General features: G+C 45.0%; 2 protein-coding genes across 2 annotated transcripts; one reads left to right on the top strand and one right to left on the bottom strand.

The window, feature by feature from the left end:
• Positions 1-401: 401 nt before the first annotated feature.
• Positions 402-4,608, bottom strand: LOC128482642 (katanin p80 WD40 repeat-containing subunit B1-like). Its single transcript, XM_053458463.1, has 8 exons — positions 4,514-4,608; positions 3,847-4,105; positions 3,046-3,226; positions 2,568-2,674; positions 1,733-1,879; positions 1,460-1,540; positions 782-994; positions 402-604 (listed from the first exon to the last, which is right to left on the bottom strand). Exons 2-8 carry the CDS (start codon positions 4,081-4,083, stop codon positions 485-487), a joined length of 1,086 nt encoding a protein of 361 aa, XP_053314438.1. The 5' UTR covers positions 4,084-4,105; positions 4,514-4,608; the 3' UTR covers positions 402-484.
• Positions 4,609-6,321: 1,713 nt separating this feature from the next.
• Positions 6,322-20,848, top strand: SLC35F6 (solute carrier family 35 member F6). The gene is made up of 6 exons (XM_053458462.1): positions 6,322-6,556; positions 16,587-16,659; positions 16,770-16,941; positions 17,707-17,919; positions 18,197-18,307; positions 19,290-20,848. Exons 1-6 carry the CDS (start codon positions 6,480-6,482, stop codon positions 19,745-19,747), a joined length of 1,104 nt encoding a protein of 367 aa, XP_053314437.1. The 5' UTR covers positions 6,322-6,479; the 3' UTR covers positions 19,748-20,848.
• The last annotated feature ends 1,391 nt before the right edge of the window (positions 20,849-22,239 follow it).

Genomic DNA, 22,239 nt, shown 5'->3' with positions numbered 1-22,239 from the left:
GGCCTTACCATTGATTTATACAGAGGCAAAATTATATTTTTGTCCCGCGACTTGATGCCCCTTTTTATACACGACAATACCTTACTGGCCTTAGCGGCCGCTGACTGACATCGCACATTGAGGCCTAGTTTGTTGTCTCATTTCTCGTGACCCCTAATTCACTACCGTTTAGGGTGTAGGTTGCTTGTGCGTTCCGTACCCCGAAGTGCATAACTTTACATTTATCTACATTGAATTTCATCTGCCATTTGTGTGCCCGGCCCCCCGGTCTCTCTAGATCCCTCTGCAGCACTGTAATATCCCGATCCCCCTGTATTACCGAGTTTAGTGTCATCTGCAAACACAGAAACATAGAATATAACAATAAATCTTTATAATTAATAAGAGTGAAATTGAGCAAAAAGGCTCCCAAATCTGACTTTTATTGGTGCCGCTGAGGATCCCGGAGAAGTTATCTCAGAACATTTAACCCCGCGGCCCAGCGTCAACATAACTCTGCGATGTGAAGATTCCCTGCAACGCCTGCCGCTGCAACCTCCCGGCCACCGGGGGCAGCATCCACAGCCTGAACCGCTCTGCTGGACAGCGAGATGTCTCCCAGGACCTGCGATGAAGGCACAACGTGTCATAAACATAAAAGAATGTATAACTGAGAGGGTAGTAGATACGTGGAACAGCCTCCTAGCGTTGACGAGACCAACGACTGATCTGGGTCTTTACAGCAGGACGGGGGCCGAATGGGGCCGATCCGGCAGAAGAGGCTCAGTTTTCGGAGAGTTACCTGCTCCGTTCTCAGGTCGATGGCGGAGGCCGCGCAGGTCCCGCTGCCGCCAGCTAAAACCACATTCTCGCTGCAGAACGCGGCGGCGTAGAGGAACTGGCCCTGCAAAGCGGCTGCCGGGAACGGCACGTTCTGTACCAGCTGGGCCGCCCGCAAATCCCACAGCTGGAGGGCATCGCGTGCCACCCACGAGGCAGTTAGCAGCTTGTTACCCTGCAGACAGAGTGAAGTAGTCATTACGTGAAGGGGCCACCCTAACTGCCCCCACTGATCAAAATGACTATACATTGAGAGGCCGAGTACTCCCTGAGTCTTGCACCAGTTACAAAAGAAGTTAAATACCCCAAATAACTTGTTTATCGGCAGCTGAGGGGCAACTCAGGCAAATAACCTGTTCATCGGTGGCGGGGGGGGGGCACCTCGGGCAAATACCCCGTTTATCGGTGGCTGGGAGGGCACCTTGGGTAAATAACCCTTTTATTGGTAGCTGGGGGGGCACCTCGGGCACATAACCTGTTTATCGGTGGCTGGAGGGGGCACCTTGGGTTCCAACCATCCCCAACCCCTCCCCCACACATCGCAATAGGTTCCTCTCTGGGGGCATCGAAGGCTATACAGATGGAACGCCCCGTCAGCCAATCACGGAGCTCGCCTACATGCCCCAGCAGCAGCCCTCACCTGGATGTCAATCCCCGAGCCGCATATATGGGGGCCGCGAATGTCTCTCCGGGCCTCCTTCGCCACTCGATTGTCCCAAACCTACGGCGCCGGAGCAGAAGGGCGCGTCGTTAGAGCAGAGGCAGCAGATAACGTTATTATTATTATTATTTATATAGCGCCATCATATTCCGTAGCGCCGTACAACGGGTAACGACAAGCAGTATATAACATAACGGGGGAGGAGCTTGCAGTCTAGAGGGATTCCAGCCAATCAGAGGCTCTGTGACTTACTTTGACGGAGTTATCCCAGCCGCCGGTCACGAAGACGTGGGGTTCCGAGGGGTGAAACCTCAAAGCGAAGATCCGCCGGGAGTGGCCGCTGGGAAGCGCGGCGTCGTCACCGTACAGGAGCGCGGGGGCCTTCAGCACGCTCACAATCTGCCGGGGGAGGGGCCCAAAAATCATCCGGGGAGGAAAAACAGGAGCGTAACCCAACCTCGCACCCAGCTAGGAAACAGCGAGTGCCCGCGAGGCATTCAGGGGTTACTGTCGGCTGCCACTTACTTTACTTAAGTCCTATTCCTTGCGACTCTCTTAGCATTCTGGCTGAGAGTGATAGGGGTTGAAGTGAAAAATGGCTGGTCTAATTCTTTTATCGAAAAAAAAGTGTTTTCATGAAATACGTTTGTTTTCTTTATTTTTTATTGATTGGGTTTTTAGAGGGGGGGGCACTTGTGACCTATCCTTTCCTCGATAAGAAATTCTCTCACTGTATTACCCTCTACCGCTTCTGCTGGGAGGCCGTTCAGCTGATCTTCAACTTCCGTTCCATCTCAGTCTCTGACTCACTAGTGTTAGATTCCGGTCTCTTGTTGTAACTTTTCTCCTCCTTTGTTAAATCTCTTTATGAATTTAAATGTCTCTCTCCTCTCTCTCCCTCATCTCTCCCCCGTCTCTCCCTTTCCTCTCTCTCCCCCATCTCTCCCCGTCTCTCCCTCCTCTCTCTCCCCGTCTCTCTCTCCTCTCTCCCCCCATCTCTCTCTCCCCTCTCTCCCCCGTCTCTCCCCCATCTCTCTCCCCCCCCCCGTCTCTCTCTCCCCTCTCTCTCATCACGTGTTGACGTTACCTCATTAGTGTGGCCGTCATACAGTCGGATGTTTCTGTCTCTCCCGGCCGTAGCGAAAACGCTGCCGTCAGCACAAAAATCCAAAGCATTGATTTCATTCTGTATCTCTGGGGAGAAAAAAGTCGCATGCGATAACATACCTCCAAGGTGTCCCTGTTTAGTTTGGAAAGTCCCTCGGATCCCAAGTGCCTCTCCTTTCTTTCTTCCCTTGATACCCCTCTTTCCTCCCCACTGCCCCTCTTTTCTTTCCCTCATTTCCTTCTTTCCACCCCACTGTCCCACTTTCCTCCTTTGATGCCCAATGTGATAATTTTTCCTCCCCTGATGCCCCTCTTTTCTAGGAGGTCAGAATGTTTGCTGGGTATGAGGGGATCGCAGGGTTCTACGGCCCTAAAAGCCCCGATAATGTGTATAGAAACAGCAGGGAACGGGTTAATACGTGAAATAGGGTAAATAAATCCCATCACTCTCAGCGCACCTGTCAGCGTGATGACGTTGATCTTGGACTTGATATCGTAAATAGAAAGCAGTCCGTCGGCTCCGGCGGCGACCAGCAGATCGGGGCTCTTGGGGTGGAATCTCAGGGCGGTGACCGCCTGCCTGCCGCGCTGAGCGGAGAATAATGTCCCGTCCGGGCTCCCATCCCCCGCGCTCAGCACCTGCAACAAGACCATTCCAACGCTGTATTACCCTCTACCACTTCCACTGGGAGGCCGTTCCCCTTATCCACCTCCCTCTCAGTAAAACTATCTTATTTTAGGCATTAACCCCATAACGACCGTACAACCCGTACTTAGCAAACCCATATTTATTCATATTCTAGGGGCTCCCTGGGACGCCGGCCCTTTAAAAGTGAAAATTAACGTTTAATGTCACTTTTTCATGACTTTTTGGTGAAAAAGAGATGGCAAAAAAAAAAATATACACTTTTCCTACTTTTCCAGATGGAATGGAAGGAAGTTTTTACTGAGGGGGTGGTAGATACGTGGAACAGTCTCCAGGTAGAGTTGGTAGAGGGTAATACAGTGAGGGTATTAAACACGCATGGGATAGACATACGGCTCCTGAATCTAAGACACCTCTCTGCCCCCCCCATCCATTGCCCCTTTACCCCCCTCCCCCCGGCTGTTCCCGTATGCATTCAGAGTATAGGGGGCTCCGTGGGACGGCGGCCCTTTAAGAGTTAAAAAATAAAGTTATATGTCGCTTTTTTTTAAGGAAACTCCAGAAAACCCAATTTTTCCCTCCTTTTTCCAGGGCTCCGGCGGCTGCTGCTTACCTCGACGGCTCCGTTGCCAAACCCGGCGGCGATCCGCCTCCCGTCGGGCGAGAAGCGCAGGCTGTAGATACCGTGGGGATCCTCCCTGAGCCGGACGCGCCTCCTGACGAAGAGCTCGGAGTACCCCTCTCCGCCGTCGCCCCCCGATGTCTCATCCGCGCTCTCCCCGCAGCTCTCCCCGCAGCTCTCCAGCTCCCTGGACTTTAGGAGCGCTTCCTCCAGGCGCCGGCGAGACATCCTTTACCTCCGTCACCGACAGCTGGGGAAGGCAAAACGCGCAGGTTCAACCCTCCAATAGAAACGCGCCGGCCCCGCTCCCCCCCCACCTTCATCTCAAACCTCTACCACCTCTGCCGGGAGGCTGTTCCACTTATCTACCACCCCTTCAGTAAAGTAAACCTCGGTGTCACATGTCCGCTCATGTTTCGCTCATTCATTAATTAACCAATGAGATCACCCGCAGGCTGAGATCGGGCCCCTGGAGTCATAATTATTATTATTATTAATTAAGTGTATGCAGCGCCAGCATATACCGCAGCGCTGTACAACGTAAGTTCCTGAATACATAACGCCAATACGTTTAGACAGACAGAGACGCTAGGAGTTGTGGCCCCTGCCCGTGAGCTGCCGCCCAGCGGGTATGGTGGGCTCCTGAGGGATGCGTTACCTCGTCTCCGCCGAAGAAATTCCAGCATTTACGCCATTTTTCATTCAGATTTTTTCAATAAAATTCAAAATTTTGAGGAATTTTCTCCAATTTCCAGAAAGAAAGTCCTGAGGTCTCTGTGACTCCGGCGAGGAGCGGAGGAGAACGGCGGCCGGCGGGAGTTTGTTGTAAATCATCTCCAAGGTGACCAGCGAGTGACAACAACCACCGGGACAATGAGAGAGTGACGGGGAGGGACAGACACCGAGAGACACCTCTAATGAGACCTCACGCCGGAAAGTGTTTACAGTCCGGTACCACCAAGAGAGAGTGAGAGAGAGAAGAGAGAGGGAGGGGAGAGAAGAGAGAGAGAGAGAGACAGGGGGGAAGAGAGAAAGGAGGAGAGGAGAGAGAGAGAGAGAGGCGGGAGAAATGAGAGAGAGAGAGGGGAGAGAAGAGAGAGAGAGGGGAGAGAAGAGAGAGAGAGGGGATGGGAGAGACATTTAAATACATAAAGACATGTTTAGGAGGGAATTTTATTCCAAACAATAGAGGCTGAGATGGGATGGAAGGGAGAGGGTGGTAGATAAGTGGAACAGCCTCCCAGCAGAGGTGGTAGAAGGGTAATACAGCGAGGGGATTAAACATGCATGCGATAGACACACGGCTCCTGAATCTAAGATGAGCTCTTATAGCGTATCCGCTTTGGCGGCTCATAAATCAGGCGGGTGAGGGTGATAGGAGTTGTAGTCTTTTCCAGATCGTTTCTATATTAGTATATTATGGTATTTAACCCTTTATTTTCTGAAACAGCAAATGTATACCGTCTAATATTAACCCTCTGATTGCCACGAGGATATATAAATTCTTACGTTATTTACAAGGCACTTCAATGAATGTATCCTGGGCTGTTTTGGTGACAATTTATAATATTTATTATATATATATTTTTTTATTTTTTTTTCTACATTATTTATAGTAAATGTTGGGCTATCAAAAAAGAGCCCTCTGTGCGCTTGAAGAAAAAAAAACTATCGTATAAAGGGGGCGAAAAAAGATGTTTTTTGGATACGTTATACTCTCGGCAAAGAAGGGGTTAAGGTTCTTTAGAGCAGGGAAAACTGTCAGTCTGGCCTAAATAAAATAAATAATAAATATAATGAAATGTATAATTAATAAATAATAATAAATTAATATTTTATGAATAAAAAAAATCTCAGCAACGGAAAAAAAAAGCAATAAAAAATGTTTTATGTTTTATTTATTAATAACTTATATTTTATTTATTATCAGGTGTTATTTTTAGGAGTAATATTAAAATAAAATGGGCTGATGAGTATTTTTATCATTTTATATATTTTTTTATAATAAAGCCCATGATTCTTTTTTATGAATAGAAAGCCCTGGGGGGGGGGTAGAAGCCGAGGACAGATGTCGAGCTGTTTGCCGGTTGGATGCAGGGTCTGTGGCTCTCAGTGGGGGGGGTAAGAAATACAGAAACACAGAACCTGCCGGCAGATCGGCCCCCATCCGGCCCCCGTCTAGTCGCCCGTTTCTCCTGCTGTAAAGACTCAAACCTTAATCAGTCGTTGGTCTCGTCTTAGATTCAGGAGCCGTATGTCTCTCCCATGCATGTTTAATCCCCTCACTGTATTACCCTCTACCACTTCAGCTGGGAGGCAGTTCCCCTTTACATCCCATCTCAGCCTGTGAGCCTCTAGTGTTAGACTGCGGTCTCTCCTCCTTTGATCTACACCTCCCTCCTGTCTTTTATTAAGTCCCGTTCTGCGTGGAGAGAGATGTCTGCTGGGAGGCAGCTGCGTGTGACACTCCTGCCCGTGACACGCAGCTCCTGCACGCCCTGCCTCTCAGCTGACTCGCCGGTCACATGATTTCAGATTTTGCCCGGTAGAGGAAGCAGGGTAGCAGCTCAAGTTACTCGTTCTCGTATGCCCCCTGGCAGAGGCAGCCCCAGACCTCCTGCACCATGGCGTGGACCTCGTATCAACTTCTCCTGGCGGGGATGATGCTCGTCACCGGCTCCATTAATACGCTGTCAGCTAAGTATGTCGTCGGCGGCGGGGCTTGTTTACAGAGAAGAGCTTTAGGGATTTCACTGAACTTAGAAATGAATGGGTTAATAGCTCCTGTTATTATTATGGATTGATTTATATAGTGCCATCATATGCCGCGGCGCTGTACGGTGGACCGTAATGCTGTGTAGTGGTATGTCCCTTGGCACTGAACAGGTTAAAGCTGACTTTTTTGTCTGCATCTGTCTGTAGTCCAGCATGGAATGGGTTAAAATGCAGAATCTGCCGGCAGATCGGCCCCATTCGGCCCGTCAAGTCGCCTGTTTATTCTGCTGTCTTGTCTTCAGGGGCCATATGTCTATCCCATACATGTTCCTTCACTGTATTAGCCTCTACCACCTCTGCTGGGAGGCTGTTCCACTTATCCATTACCCGCTCAGTGAAGTAAAGCTTCCTTATATTGCATCTAAGCCTCTGAAACCCACAATTCTTTTTACCACCTGACACTGAATGGGTTAAAGCTCCCAATCCCTTTATGATCTGTATGGAATCTGGTCGTGAATGGGTCAAACCCATTGATTCTTCTACATCGGTCTGTAACACTGTACCCAATGGGTTAACCCATGACCCATATATAATGGCACTGAATGGGTTAAACTGTTAGCTCCTTTGCTATCAGGCTGGAGCCGGGCGCTAAATGGATTAACCCCTCCCACATCATTTAGCACAGAAAGGGTTAACCCCCCCCCTTTTATTTCTATAGCGCCGGCAGATTCCGTAGCGCTGTTATGATGGGGGAGGGTAAGACTACTCGACAATGGCGTTAACACGCGTTACCACATAGTGGGGCAGAAGGAGGGGGCTCTGATCCCAAGAGCTTACAATCTACCATAGCACAGAAGAGGAAGAAGGAATAAGTAACGTGCGGATTTATTAAATCCCAGCGGCTTTCACTGAATTCACTTTCACTTCCACCGATTTCCTCCTCGGCGAGCGACTGGGGAGGAAGTTCTTATTCCTCATTTCACATGAAAAGGTTTCCAAAAATATCAGGGTTTTTTTTTACCCCAGTTGTAGTTTAACCGTTTGTATGATTCTCACTCTGTTATCTGATCCCCGATCTACTAACCCCCCGACTCCTTATCATACTGCCTGCGGGGAACAATAGAACGGCTCAGTCTTAATCACCCAGTCAGACTCTCTGACTAATGAAAGTCTATGGAGGAGCGGACTTCATTAGCATCGCCATAAAGCATCAGCTCAGTGTGGAGTTTGAGCCAGGAGAGTCCCCCAAAATATCACATGACCGACAGCAACGCCGGCTCCAGGGCTGCAGATAAAGGGAGTTTATTGGCTGTAAAAATCATCTCTGTCACGGCACAACCGCCCACAAATCACAGGCGTGCAGCCATTGGCTGGACATCCGCAGCAACATCCGCACTCATCATCAAGTAGTAATAATATAAACTAATAATAATAACACATTGTACTGCGCTGCGGAATATGATGGCGATATATAAACTAATAATAGAGTCCTCCCTTAGAATGCTGTCATTCCATCAGTAACTCGACTCTAAATATATCCAGACATTGCAGGAATCCGACCCCCAGACGCCGCCCGATATAACGCTCTGCAGATAACGCCAGGTGAGCCGCGCCATAAAACATTATCTCGCTTTCACTTTCCATCCGCAAGCAACAACAAGTTTCTCCCGCTGTAACGACTCAAACCTTAACCAGTCGTTGGTCTCGTCTTTGACTCAGCAGCCGTATGTCTATCCCATGCATGTTTAATACCCTCACTGCATTACCCTCTACCACCTCTGCTGGGAAGCTGTTCCACGTATCCATCACCCTCTTAGTACCGCACGGATTTACGTTACTTGTTAGCATTAAATCTGCACGGATGGAATTCTGTCCTTTTATTTGATATTAAAGATATTTTCCGGATTCTGCGTGTTGCCGTTTGGTTGCCGGGAAGGAGTCATTTTTTCTTTGTTAGAATCTTTTTGGAACCAGATTTTATCGTAACTTGATAATAACTGCTGGGACTAAAAAGCTTTAGTATATAAAATCAGATATACGTTCTGGATACGTCCGTCATATCATCCGAATCCTACATTATACAGCTCAGTGACCTCAACAAGCCTGAAAGGGTGGAACAGCCTCCCAGCAGAGGTGGTAGAGGGTAATACAGTGAGGGTATTAAACACGCATGGGTTAGACATACGGTTCTAAGACGAGACCAACGACTGATTAATGTTTGATTCTTTACAGCAGGAGAAACGGGCGACTAGACGGGGGCCGGATGGGGCCGATCTGCCGGTGGGTTCTAGGTCTCTATGCAAGAAATAGAGAGATGAGTTCTGGATACTCTGTTCCAGTTTCTGGTTATATTGTGTCGCCAAATCGCCCTACCTGGGGTATATGCTGGCGCTGCATACACATAATTAATAATAATAATAATCGCCCTGGGAACTCTTTATATATTAACCCTTTAATGGCCCATCATGAAGATTCTATGTAGCGACTCTCCAAATCTGTCACCCAAATGGCAACCTTGTCATGGAAACCTTGACTTGTCATTATTAAAGGATACATTTAATTGAGTCACCTGTATTCAAGCAGGGAGATGAACCATAACATACTGGGAGAAAAAACACCAACTAAGAGATTTTTATATGATCCCAGCGATGGGGGGAGGGAGAGTCAGATCCGGAGAATCTGCCCCTTCACCCCGAGACTGGGGCAAAAGTCCTGAGAGTTCCCCGTAACGGACATCTCTTGTGAATTTAGCGCATGTAGCCTTTTCCAAACCACAAGCTCACACGACACATCGTGCACATCGTCATGTGAGGTCTCGTTACCACCTCGGCCTGTCCTGTCAGCTCTTTTCTGCCATAAAATGTATCCAACCCCCCCGAGTAAAAAAAAATGCGCTGAGGGGTCCTCTTTGTTCTCAATAAACATCGACTAAAAAACCCCAAGTTATGGGGACCTCGGGAATTCGACGCAGCAGAGGAAGTGGAATCATTTATTATTTCACTTAAATAGAGTATGAATGCGGCAGACCGGCTGGCTGAGGGGTCTCAATCAGGATTGCATTATGCATTTATTAAAGTCAATTATTAATTATTATTAGTAGTAGTAGTAGTAGTAGTAGTATTAGAAGTAGTATTATTTATAGTAGTAGTAATAGAATTATTATTAGTAGTATTATTATTAGTAGTAGTAGTAGTATTAATAGAAGTAGTATTAGTAGTAGTAGTAGTGGTGGTAGTAGTACTGTAGCATTAATAGAAGTAGTAGTAGTATTAATAGAAGTAGTAGTAGTAATAGCAGTAGTAGTAGTAGTATTAGTAGTAGTATTAATAGAAGTAGTAGTAGTAGTAGTCGTATTATTATTAGTAGCAGTAGTATTAGTAGTATTATTACTAGTGGTAGTAGTAGTATTACTAGTAGTAGTAGTATTAGTAGTAGTAATAGTAGTAATAGAAGTAGCATTAGTAGTAGTAGTAGTAGTAGTATTATTAGTAGTAGTAGTAGTCGTATTATTATTATTATTAGTAGTAGTAGTAGTATTACGACTACTAGTAGTATTATTAGTAGTATTACTAGTAGTAGTAGTAGTAGTAGTATTATTAGTAGTAGTATTAGTATTATTATTAGTATTAGTAGTAGTATTAGAAGTAGTAGTAGTATTACTAGTAATATTAGTAGTAGTATTAGTAGTAGTATTACTAGTAGTAGTAGTAGTAGTAGTATTAGAAGTAATAGTAGTAGTATTAGTAGTAGTATCAGAGATTTGTAGATGCGGAACTGAAACATCGGGGAAGAAATCAGCAGCGTCAGCAAAGAGCTAAAATTACACAAAAAGGAAGGAATTAGTAATAAAGAGCCGCAGAGCGTTGCACAATTTCTACGTTTTCCAATCCATTCCATAACGGCCCCCGAGCTGCGCGTTCATTCAGCATATTCTCAGACCGGCCCTAGTCTGGACACGCACCCTCTCTCAAATCTATAGCCCCTCTCTCCTCCCCCGATACCCCTCTCTACCCCTGATGCCCCTCTTTTCTAGGAGGTGAGAATGTTTGCTGGGTATGAGGGGATCGCAGGGTTCTCCGGCCCTAAAAGCCCCGATAATGTGTATAGAAACAGCAGGAAACAGCTTTATAAATTAAATGGGGTAAATAAACCCCATTATTCTTCTTCTAAATGTCCCCCCCATCGCCTGTTCTGGGAGGGAGGTGCGCTGTACACTTTACACCATTAAGAGCTTTTCTCTTACGCTTCTCTCTGGCTGCTGTTTAGTTGTTAAAGTGCCGTTAACCCCTGGCGGTCCACACACCGGCTCCGAGAGGTTCTGTGAGTTCTCTTCATGAGTCAGTGAGTCGCGCAGGTCCCGGCTCCGGTAACGAGTCAGTGAATTACCCAGCCCCCCCCCCCCGCCGCCTGTTCTGCGGAGCTGGCAAATTCCTGCTCACCCAACGAGAGCGAAGAGGTTTACGGAAAAAGCCCGGCGCAGAAACCGGCAGATCAGACCCACTCGGCCCGACTAGTCCTGTTATTTATTGATTTATATAGCGCCAACATATTCTGCAGCGCTGTGCAATGGACAATAATGCTTTATGGTAGTATGCCCCTTGGCGCTGAACAGGTTAAAACTAAAATGTTCTTCTGTTTCTGTTGCCCAGCACTGAATGGGTTAAAATGCAAACTTGGGTGGCAGATCAGACCCATTCGGCCCATCTAGTCTTTAAGTCGTTGGTCTCGTCTTAGATTCAGGAGCCGTATGTCTATCCCATGCATGTTTAATACCCGCACTGTATTACCCTCTACCACCTCTTCTGGGAGGCTGATCCACTTATCTACCACCCTTAGTCTTAGATTATGGCTCTTTCTTGTGCTGAGAAAAACGCAGCCCTAACGAAGTTGGCTCTGATTATTTATTATAATTCATAAATCCAGTTTGGGGTTTAGCTCAGGTTTATTGACCTACATATTTTAGTAATGACTTTATAATTTCAGGTGCGTCACGGTCTGGAGCGATAATTAACAAAGCGGGGATCGCCCAAAATACACTCCAAAGAATCAAACGCACACGGAAATTCACCAATATTTAATCATCAAAAAACACAATACCCACCAAAAAAAGTAGAACGTACAAAGTGCCCTTTAGCTGAACCTGTACCTATTAATAATATTAATATTATTAGTTACACGTTCATAACCTATATATTATGCATTATTACTAAAAAAAAATATTATTATTAGTTACACGTTCATAACCTATATATTATGCATTATTATTTAAAAAAAATATTATTATTATTAGTTACACATTCATAACCTATATGTTATGCATTATTACTAAAAAAAAATATTATTATTATTAGTTACACGTTCATAACCTATCTATTATGCATTATTACAAAAAAAAATTATTATTATTATTAGTTACACATTCATAAACTATATGTTACCCATTATTGCTGATATAGAATTTATTTTTTTTAGTTACACATTTATAAACTATATGTTATGCATTATTACTAATATCAAATTATTAGTTTTAGCTATATTCATAAATGATATATTATGCATTATATTACTAATAAAAAATGCTATTATTAGTTACACATTAATAACCTATATATTGCACTTTATAACTAATACAGATATTATTATTAGTTACACATTCATAAACTATATGTTATGCATTATTGCTAATGTAAAAGTATTAGTTTTAGTTATATTCATAAATAATATATTATGCATTATTACTAATAAAAAATACTATTATTAGTTACACATTAATAACCTATATATTGAACTTTATAACTAATAAAAGTATTATTTTTAGTTACACATTCATAAACTATATGTTATGCATTATTGCTGATAAAAAATACTATTATTAGTCACACATTAATAACCTATATATTGCACATTATAACTAATACAAATATTAATTTTAGTTACACATTCATAAACTATATGTTATGCATTATTGCTGATATAGAATTATTATTATTTTTAGTTACACATTCATAAAGTATATACTGGTATTATGCATTATTGCTAATAAAGAATCAATATTTTTTGTTATATTCATAAATGATATACTATGCATTATTACTAATAAAAATGACTATTATTAGTTACACATTAATAACCCATACATTGCACTTTATAACTAAGAAAAGCATTGGTTTTACACTATATATCGAGCATTGTTACTAATATAAAATTGCTATTATTAGTTACACCTTCATAAACGATATTTAGGACATTTTATTACTAATAAAAAATATTATTATTATTATTACACTTTATTATTAATACACAAATACTATTATTAGTTACACATTCATAAACTGTATATTACCCTCTAGATCGTAAGCGCATGTTAACCCATTGTACAGCGCTACAGAATTTCATGGCGCTAAATGAAACAATAAATAAAAATAATAATAATACCTTTTTTTTTTTTTTTTTTTTTTTTTTTTTTAACCCTTTGGGTATTTCTAGCTGACTACATATCCAGCCACCAGCCTTAAAGTGCCCGGGTCGCCTTGCCATCACTGCTCCGGCCCTGCCTTAGGTTGTCTACTTCTTAGACAACTTTAAGGGGGGGGGTCATGTTTTTTTTGTTCACTACTAAAAATACAAAGCAGTACACTAACTGTAAAAAAAATAAACAAAAACTCAATGGAAATCAAACAAAAAACGTTTTTTTTTTAATATAGTATGAAAAATGAATGCTGGGCTTTACACGTAAAAGTGGAATCAAAAGAAAATCCTATCTTTCCTCGAAAAAAAACAAACAAAATTAAAACTATTTATAAAATATAAAATGATATATTAAAAAACATCTACAATTATATATTATATAAAATACAATATCATATATTACCGTGTATAAAATATAATATTATATGTTATATAAATTATATATAATATTACATATATTATAGAAATGAATGTGGATACAAAGGGGGGGAAGGGGTTAATAGATGGATTTCCTTAAATGATCATAACAACTTTGTCTGTTTTAATAACACCTTGCGCTATTTATTGATTCTTGAAAGGTTATACATTAAACCAGATGCTGATAACATACCAGGAACTCTTGCCAGCTGGAGAATTTTTAAAATTTAACCCTTTTATAGATAGAACTGGAAAAAAAAACAACTGGCCCTCTAGTGTGCTGTTTATGAATCACTTTTAGACTTATTAAATCATTAAGGATAACTTTGCACACAGACCAAGATCTAGTATCTACTACCCTGTTACTCGCAAATGGTGGCAGTCAAATGGTTCTATCGACCTTTAATGCAGAATTTGTCTATCACTGATAACTAAATGTAAAATAATAGATACATTGTCCAAAAAATAGGATTCTAATTACCAATGCAATCTGCAGGCTCAATACTGACACCTGGCGGCGGAATCTCGAATAACTGTCTATATATTCAAATTCTACAATTGTATACAGCGCTGGGGGGGTTATATTACTGTATACAGCGCTGGGGGTTATATTACTGTATACAGCGCTGGGGGTTATATTACTGTATACAGTGCTGGGGGTTATATTACTGTATACAGCGCGGGGGGGTTATTTTACTGTATACAGCGCTGGGGGTTATATTACTGTATACTGCGCTGGGGGGTTATATTACTGTATACAGCACTGGGGGTTATATTACTGTATATAGTGCTGGGGGTTATATTACTGTATACAGCGCTGGGGGTTATATTACTGTATACAGCGCTGGGGGGGTATATTACTGTATACAGCGCTGGGGGTTATATTACTGTATACAGTGCCGGGGGTTATATTACTGTATACAGCGCTGGGGGGGTTATATTACTGTATACAGTGCTGGGGGTTATATTACTGTATACAGCACTGGGGGTTATATTTCTGTATACAGCGCTGGGGGTTATATTACTGTATACAGCGCTGGGGGTTATTACTGTATACAGCGCTGGGGGTTATATTACTGTATACAGCGCTGGGGGGGTTATATTACTGTATACAGTGCTGGGGGTTATATTACTGTATACAGCGCTGGGGGTTATATTACTGTATACAGCGCTGGGGGGGGTTATATTACTGTATACAGTGCTGGGGGTTATATTACTGTATACAGTGCTGGGGGTTATATTACTGTATACAGCACTGGGGGTATATTACTGTATACAGCGCTGGGGGGTTATATTACTGTATATACAGCGCTGGGGGTTATATTACTGTATACAGCGCTGGGGGTTATATTACTGTATACAGTGCTGGGGGTTATATTACTGTATACAGTGCTGGGGGTTATATTACTGTATACAGCGCTGGGGGTTATATTACTGTACACAGCGCTGGGGGGTTATATAACTGTATACAGTGCTGGGGGTTATATTACTGTATACAGCGCTGGGGGTATATTACTGTATACAGCGCTGGGGGTTATATTACTGTATACAGTGCTGGGGGTTATATTACTGTATACAGCGCTGGGGGTTATATTACTGTATACAGCACTGGGGGTTATATTACTGTATACAGCGCTGGGGGTTATATTACTGTATACAGCGCTGGGGGTTATATTACTGTACACAGCGCTGGGGGGTTATATAACTGTATACAGTGCTGGGGGTTATATTACTGTATACAGTGCTGGGGGGTTATATTACTGTATACAGCGCTGGGGGGTTATATTACTATATACAGTGCTGGGGGTTATATTACTGTATACAGCGCTGGGGGGTTATATTACTGTATACAGTGCTGGGGGGGTTATATTACTGTATACAGCGCTGGGGGTTATATTACTGTATACAGCACTGGGGGTTATATTACTGTATACAGCGCTGGGGGTTATATTACTGTATACAGCGCTGGGGGGGTTATATTACTTATACAGCGCTGGGGGTATATTACTGTATACAGCGCTGGGGGTTATATTACTGTATACAGCGCTGGGAGGTTATATTACTGTATACAGCGCTGGGGGTTATATTACTGTATACAGCGCTGGGGGGGTTATATTACTGTATACAGCGCTGGGGGGGGTTATATTACTGTATACAGCGCTGGGGGGGGTTATATTACTGTATACAATCCAATAGGAAAAGGACGTGTTGTTAAATTACCGTATTGGCTCGAATATAGGCCGCACTTTTTCCCCCCACTTTAAGTCTTTAAAGTGGGGGTGCGGCCTATATTCGAGGACATGCAGTCCCGGGCGCCGGGCAGGCAGCGGGGTTAGGATACAGATCCCCCGCAGCGGTGCAGGGGACCTGTATCCTACTCTCTGATACGCTGAGACAGCCTCCCCTGCCAGCACTTTCCACGATGGGGGGTGCCGGCACGGGAGGTTGTCTAAGCGCATCGTGCGGACGGTCACCGGCTGCGGCGATGCGGGTAAACAGCCTCTGGGTTGTTTACCCGCATCGCGGCAGCCAGTGACCGTCCGCACGATGCGTTTTACCTCTGCCCCCAAGACTTACCGGAGCAGACTCCCGGGTGTCTTGCGGGGCGCCGGCGGGGGACATCTACGCGTATTGCGTAGATGCCCCCCGCCGGCCCCGCAAGACACCCGGGAGTCTGCTATGGTAAATCGGGGGGGGGGCAGTGGCAGCATATCTCGGGGGGGGGGCAGTGGCAGCATATCTCGGGGGGGGAGGGACAGTGGCAGCATGTTTTTTTGGTGCTTTTTTTAAAGAAAAAAACTTTTTCTTTAAAAAAGCACCAAACTTTTAGGGTTGCGGCCTATATACGGGGGCGGCCTATATCCGAGCCAATACGGTATATGAGAAACATTATTTCATGAAATAAGCTACATTTTGAGCACCAGAAATAAAATTTACTGTATATTTATGTAAATTTGTGGAACTTTGTAAATATTGATACATTTAGTATTAATCTTTAACCCAAATGCATGGATTCCAGTAACAGAATTTGCCCCTCCGCTGGGCGCCGGATCTGGGAGCTGCAACTTCTTTCTTTTCTAATCTTTTCCTTCTTTTGCCTCGCCGCTGACCGCTCGGAGTTTGTGTTGCAGGTGGGCAGACAACTTTGAAGCAAAGGGATGCAAAGACTCCTCGTCTCACCAGTTCCAGCACCCGTTCCTACAGGTGGGTAGTAGACAAGTGGAACCGCCTCCCAGCAGAAGTGGTAGAGCGTAATACAGCGAGGGAATGTAAGCGTGGGGAAGCCCGCGATGAAGGCTGTTTGTCTGTTGCAGGCGGTCGGCATGTTCTTAGGAGAGCTCTCCTGTCTGGCGGTCTTCTACATACTGGTGTTTAGAGACCGCCGCGCTCCGGAGCCCACCCTATCGGCTTCACAACCATTCAACTCCCTGCTCTTCCTCCCCCCGGCTCTTTGTGACATGACGGGGACCAGCATCATGTATGTGGGTGAGTGTATGAAGCACACGTATGTTCTTACCTTCTTTTCAACGTCCTGCATGAGGGTCTTTAAATATTAACCCTTTAATAGCCCGTCGTGAAGATTCTATGTAGCGGCTCTCCAAGTGTTACCCAAATGGCTCTAATACCGGTCGTCATGGAAACCCTGACTTGTCATTATTTAAAGATTCACTTATGGATGTTGGGACTGTTCTACAAAATTCAGGACTCTTAGCGGCTGTGATGAGCGTATTAGTCATTGATAGTAAAAATATAGAAAATGTGTAAAAGATCACAGTTTCCGCAGTTTGTGGATTCAAAAATATCAAAATATCATTTTTTTAAAAAAATTGCATTAAAATAAAAATAATCAGTGGGAGGACCTGCTGACATCACAGGACACACCCTTTTATTGCAGGGGAAGTGGGCGGGGACTGACGTAACGCCTCTCCCGCGGCCCGGAGTACATTGGTTTCATCCGCACTTTTTTATTTTTTTTGCCTACAAAGCTTATAAATCACCCCAATAAATGCGAATCGGAAGCGCGTAACCATATGAACCCCAGAAATTATTTTTGTTTAAATTGTACTGCTTTTTTAAAGAAAATTGATGAAATTCCACTTTTTTGGATTTCCTAGGGACATGTAATCAGTAAATCAGTAAAATGAATTTACTCTGATAAGTTGGATGCCGCTTTATTATGTATTATATATATTTTTGTCTATTTTTTAATTTTTTATTTAATTATTATTATTATTTATTATTTTTTTTCAGCTCTGAACATGACCAGCGCCTCCAGCTTCCAGATGCTGCGCGGGGCGGTCATCATCTTCACGGGTCTGCTGTCGGTGGCTTTCCTGGGCCGGAAGCTGGAGTGCAGCCAGTGGGTCGGCATTTTGGTCACCATCGCCGGGCTGGTGGTTGTCGGCCTGGCGGATCTGCTAAGCGGCCCAACCAGCGGGAAGAGCCTCAGTGACGTCATTACGGGTCAGTTAACTCGATATTTGGGAAGAAATAATAAAATGAGTTGTTTTTGAAGGTCCTTTTTCATCTAAACTAATGATTAACTAAATATTTTTTCATGCTTTAACACCGACCTATCAGTACCCTGTTCTTGGGTCACATGGCTACAGCCTGGAATTCATCCGACCCGATAAAAATAAAAACAGGGGACGAAATCTGAAATTATTTAAAAAAATATATTTCTCAGTTGGGTTTGGAGGCCCAATCACATTCTGACTTTCCTGCACCGTTTCTTGCGCAGGTGACCTGCTCATAATCATGGCTCAAGTGATTGTCTCCATCCAGATGGTTCTAGAAGAGAAATTTGTCTACAAGCACAACGTGCACCCGCTCCGAGCCGTGGGCACCGAGGGTAAGTAGACGGACGACCGTTGAGTTATCTAGAACCCATGTTATCTGTGATCTTCAATTTCTTACCTATCCTGGCCTAAGGTGGCAGATTCAGAGGGTGGTCTCCATGCTCCAAAATAGGGGAGCTTGTTGTCCTCTGGGGGCGATCACCCCGCTTGGTATGCCATTGCTCAATCAGCTGGTTACAAGGGAGATCTGTGATCTCCCCAACCGGGCCATCTACGCCGTGGAGGACTGTGCCGATAAAACATGGAGTGCTGGGATATGGAGTCATGTCTAAGTGCTCCGCGGTGAGGACAGCGGCCAGGGAGGTGGGCAGCTGAGGACCTGCCCTAGATCAGACCTGGGGCAATGGCCACTTCTCTGATTATATACAAAGGTTTCTAGTACCATATCTCCCACGCATCCCATGCACGTTGAAGTTCCCTCACTGGATTAGACTCGGAGGTTGGGAGGGTGGAACTGGGCTTTTTGATTAGACTAAGAACTTGCAACAAAGCTCTCAGGCGGAGCTTCCACCAACTGATGTCAAAGTGAAATGTCAACATTAGTCACACGTCACCAGAATCAGGAATCTGCACACACACCCCACAGGAACTCAGGTGCTTAGCTGTGCCAGGAAGGGCCAGCTCCCCAGTAAATCTAAATAGAAAAAGGCTCCAGGCACTCAAGGGTTCCATCAGGCAGATTTATTGAAGGAGAAGGACAACAACGTTTCGACCTCACGATGAGGTCTTTATCAAGTTGATAAAGACCTCATCGTGAGGTCGAAACGTTGTTGTCCTTCTGCTTCAATAAATCTGCCTGATGGAACCCTTGAGTGCCTGGAGCCTTTTTCTAGTTTAACATTAGTCACACGTCATAAACATCATGACACATGTGATGTCCACGATTTTGACCCGTGTTTAGCTTCGTCTCATCGATATCGAATGGTTTCCATGTTGGGGAAAGCTGAATTAATGAGTCCCTCTGTCTCCTCGCAGGTTTCTTTGGCTTCATTATCCTCACTTTGCTGTTGATTCCTTTCTACTACATCCCAGCAAGTGACTTCAGCAACAATGACCGTGGGGTCCTTGAAGATTCCTTAGATGCCTTCTGCCAAATGGGCAACCAGCCCCTGATTATCGTAGCTCTCCTGGGGAACATCAGCAGCATCGCCTTCTTCAATTTCGCCGGGATCAGCGTAACGAAGGAAATCAGCGCGACCACCCGAATGGTCCTGGACAGCCTGAGAACCGTCGTGATCTGGGTGGTCAGCCTCGCGGTGGGATGGGAGAAGTTCCACGCTCTGCAGATCTTGGGCTTTATCGTTCTCCTGGTGGGAACCGCTCTTTACAACGGCCTTCACAAGCCCCTGATGTGCCGCAGGTGTCGGGAAGAGAGTGATGAGACTCAGAGCCTCCTACGTGGAGAACAGACGGCCATCAACGCGGAATGTTGATATTAAGCAGGGGATTCTACGCGATACAAGAGAACTGTGTTCGGAACTCATGGGCGTATTCACTCAGACATATTTTAAGGCCAACCTTGGCCCAGTCAGCACAAAAATACTAAAGTTTTTGCTTGGTTACCGTATTCTAGCCTACATCGGCTAAGCTGAGGCCTAGTCCGGCAGGTCCAGGCAGACCCCACCCCCTACGACGCCAAAATAGGGGGCATCTTGCCCTCATGTCCCGCTGCTCAATGAGACCGGAGATCCTTGATCTTCCGTCTCTACCCTTAACTCCACCCGCTGCTTTCGTGGGTGCTCTGCGTCATAGAGCGCCAGGGTATGATGTCATATCCCAGCGCCCCGCAGCATAGACGACGGCCATGGAAGGGCCAGCTGGGGGCCGAGGTAAATACGCCACTGACTGTGATCCAAGCGTTTTCTTGTTTACTTTATATTATATATGTAAAAAAAAAAATTAAGGGAATTTAGGCAAATGCCCGGGAAATTCTTCGCGGGGCAAATTATAAATAGTATTTTACGATTTTTTAATGAAACGGGTTTTCTGCGTTTAGATAAAGTTTTTCGTTTAGTAACATATGTTTTAGCAACGTTTACACCAAAAATAACCCAAAGGGTTGGAATGCAGACTCGAGGAAGAAGGGCGGAAAAAATCTGGGTGAAATAAGCATTGAGTTGTGGCTCTCTTTACTGAGAGAGTGGTGGATAGCTGGAACCGCCTCCCAGCAGAAGTGGTAGAGGGTAATACAGTGAGGGTATTAAACATGCATGGGATAGACATACGGCTCCTGAATCTAAGACGAGACTGACGACTGGTGCACTTCTGCTGGGAGGCTGTTCCGCTTATCTATGACATCTACGCATGTCACCCGTGACCATGAATGCATTAATAATCAGTAAAGGTTTTCCGCGTGTCTGGAGATGTTTTTTTCATGAGCCGGGTCCGCGGTGCTCACGTGTAACGCAAACGTTCTCACACTGATTATTGTAATTTTGTAAGAACTCGCACTATTGCATCGTCTGCTCGATTATATGAGCGTTCATCGTCATGGCAACTGTCAATAACTGTCAATAAAAAGGATTTCAAGGGAAGCGCGTTTTGTACCCGGATAATAAATCCTGTCCGGAGCGGCTCGTTCTCCGCGCACGCTGGGATTAGGAGTGTGTTTTGTGTTATTGTAAAGTGCGGAACCTGATGTTTATCAGCGCGTTTCGGGGGGCTTTCATTCGTTTTTTTCACTATTCTGTTGAACGGCATCCGCTCCGGGACGCACTCAGAGTTAGGACTGAGGCCGAGCGTCCGTTTCTCGGGGACAGACCGGCCCTGGGGCTCCTTACGGTCATGGGGGATGACACAAGGAGGAGGGTCGGTAATTGGCGTCACCTAAAGAGGCAGCGGGTAATCTGCGGCTGAGGGTGTTAGGGTATGATGTCATAACAAAAAACAAAAACTGTCTGCGCTTCTTACCCTAATAGCTTAGCGCACCAACATTTTTTCCTTGTGATGTCATAACGCCTCAACAAGAGCCGCACAACGTACAGCAGAGCAGGGGGATGATGGGAAAAGGCTCTGTCGTCTGGATAGTCGTTCATCATGGTGGGATATAGGGATCTATAGGTGACAGCGTGAGTGTGAGTGTGTGTAGATGCTTCAGCTACTCCATGTCGGTGTATGAGTGCATCAGTGAGTGGCCGCCACCTACCCACTCGTGTCTACTCACCACCCTCTTCCCACAGAGACCCCCCCAACACATCCTGAAGACAGCGGCGATCTTTCTGAATAGACGCTTCTGTCATCGAAACCCTCAATGGAAGTCCTGGGTGTCACGCCAGCTTGTGTAGTGCATAAACAGACTTGCTACCTGGTAGAGATGGTATGGCCAATTTCAGTATGAGAGGGGTTAATTGGATTGTATAGGCATAAGGTGCCGCGATGTCTAGCTCCAATGTAAACTCACCATAAATACTGGAGGGTACATGTGGGGCACTTTGGGCCACCTGCCCAGTCTAGGGGCATCAGCTCCTGCCCCAACCACAGAACCTACCTCAAGTCTTGGTCTGACAATCACGGCCTCATCGCTTTAGGGCTGCCTAACCAAATTGTGCTGCGTTTTAGGTTTCTACGGCAACAGCCTATCAGATTGCACCTCTGTGTCACGTGACTATAAAGCATTCCCTGAAGAAATGACGATTGAGGCGTTTAGTGATAATGGAAGTGGAATGTTTGCTGTTCGTCTCCTTGTGCGTTTCCAGCTGCTCTCGGTTGTACGGCGCCGCGGAATATGTCGGCGCTATGCACAATAAATAATAACGCTATTGTTTAGAAGCACATGGCCTTTAGGTAGGGCATTAATCTGCGATCTCGCTCAGATTTCCCCGGCATTGTGTTCTCCAGAATTGTGTCAAATAAACAGAGTATACAGTTTCCGCGGCTTGCAGGTTTTTGGCATCGCCGTGGAAACCGGACCCCGCTTGTTTCCGTG

Source organism: Spea bombifrons, chromosome 3 (assembly GCF_027358695.1).
Source record: "Spea bombifrons isolate aSpeBom1 chromosome 3, aSpeBom1.2.pri, whole genome shotgun sequence".
In the NCBI taxonomy this organism is placed as follows: domain Eukaryota; kingdom Metazoa; phylum Chordata; class Amphibia; order Anura; family Pelobatidae; genus Spea; species Spea bombifrons.
Note: the sequence above shows the minus strand (reverse complement) of the source record. Positions and strands in the feature narration are given on the sequence as shown.

Excerpts from the sequence above, each read along its gene's own strand:
- SLC35F6 (XM_053458462.1), top strand. The coding sequence starts at position 6,480 with ATGGCGTGGACCTCGTATCAACTTCTCCTGGCGGGGATGATGCTCGTC. Across the intron at positions 6,557-16,586 it reads ATTAATACGCTGTCAGCTAA|GTGGGCAGACAACTTTGAAG; the intron begins GTATGTCGTCGG and ends TTTGTGTTGCAG. Across the intron at positions 17,920-18,196 it reads CCTCAGTGACGTCATTACGG|GTGACCTGCTCATAATCATG; the intron begins GTCAGTTAACTC and ends TTTCTTGCGCAG.
- LOC128482642 (XM_053458463.1), bottom strand. The coding sequence starts at position 4,083 with ATGTCTCGCCGGCGCCTGGAGGAAGCGCTCCTAAAGTCCAGGGAGCTG. Across the intron at positions 995-1,459 it reads GCTCGGGGATTGACATCCAG|GGTAACAAGCTGCTAACTGC; the intron begins GTGAGGGCTGCT and ends CTCTGTCTGCAG. Across the intron at positions 605-781 it reads TCGACCTGAGAACGGAGCAG|GTCCTGGGAGACATCTCGCT; the intron begins GTAACTCTCCGA and ends CCTTCATCGCAG.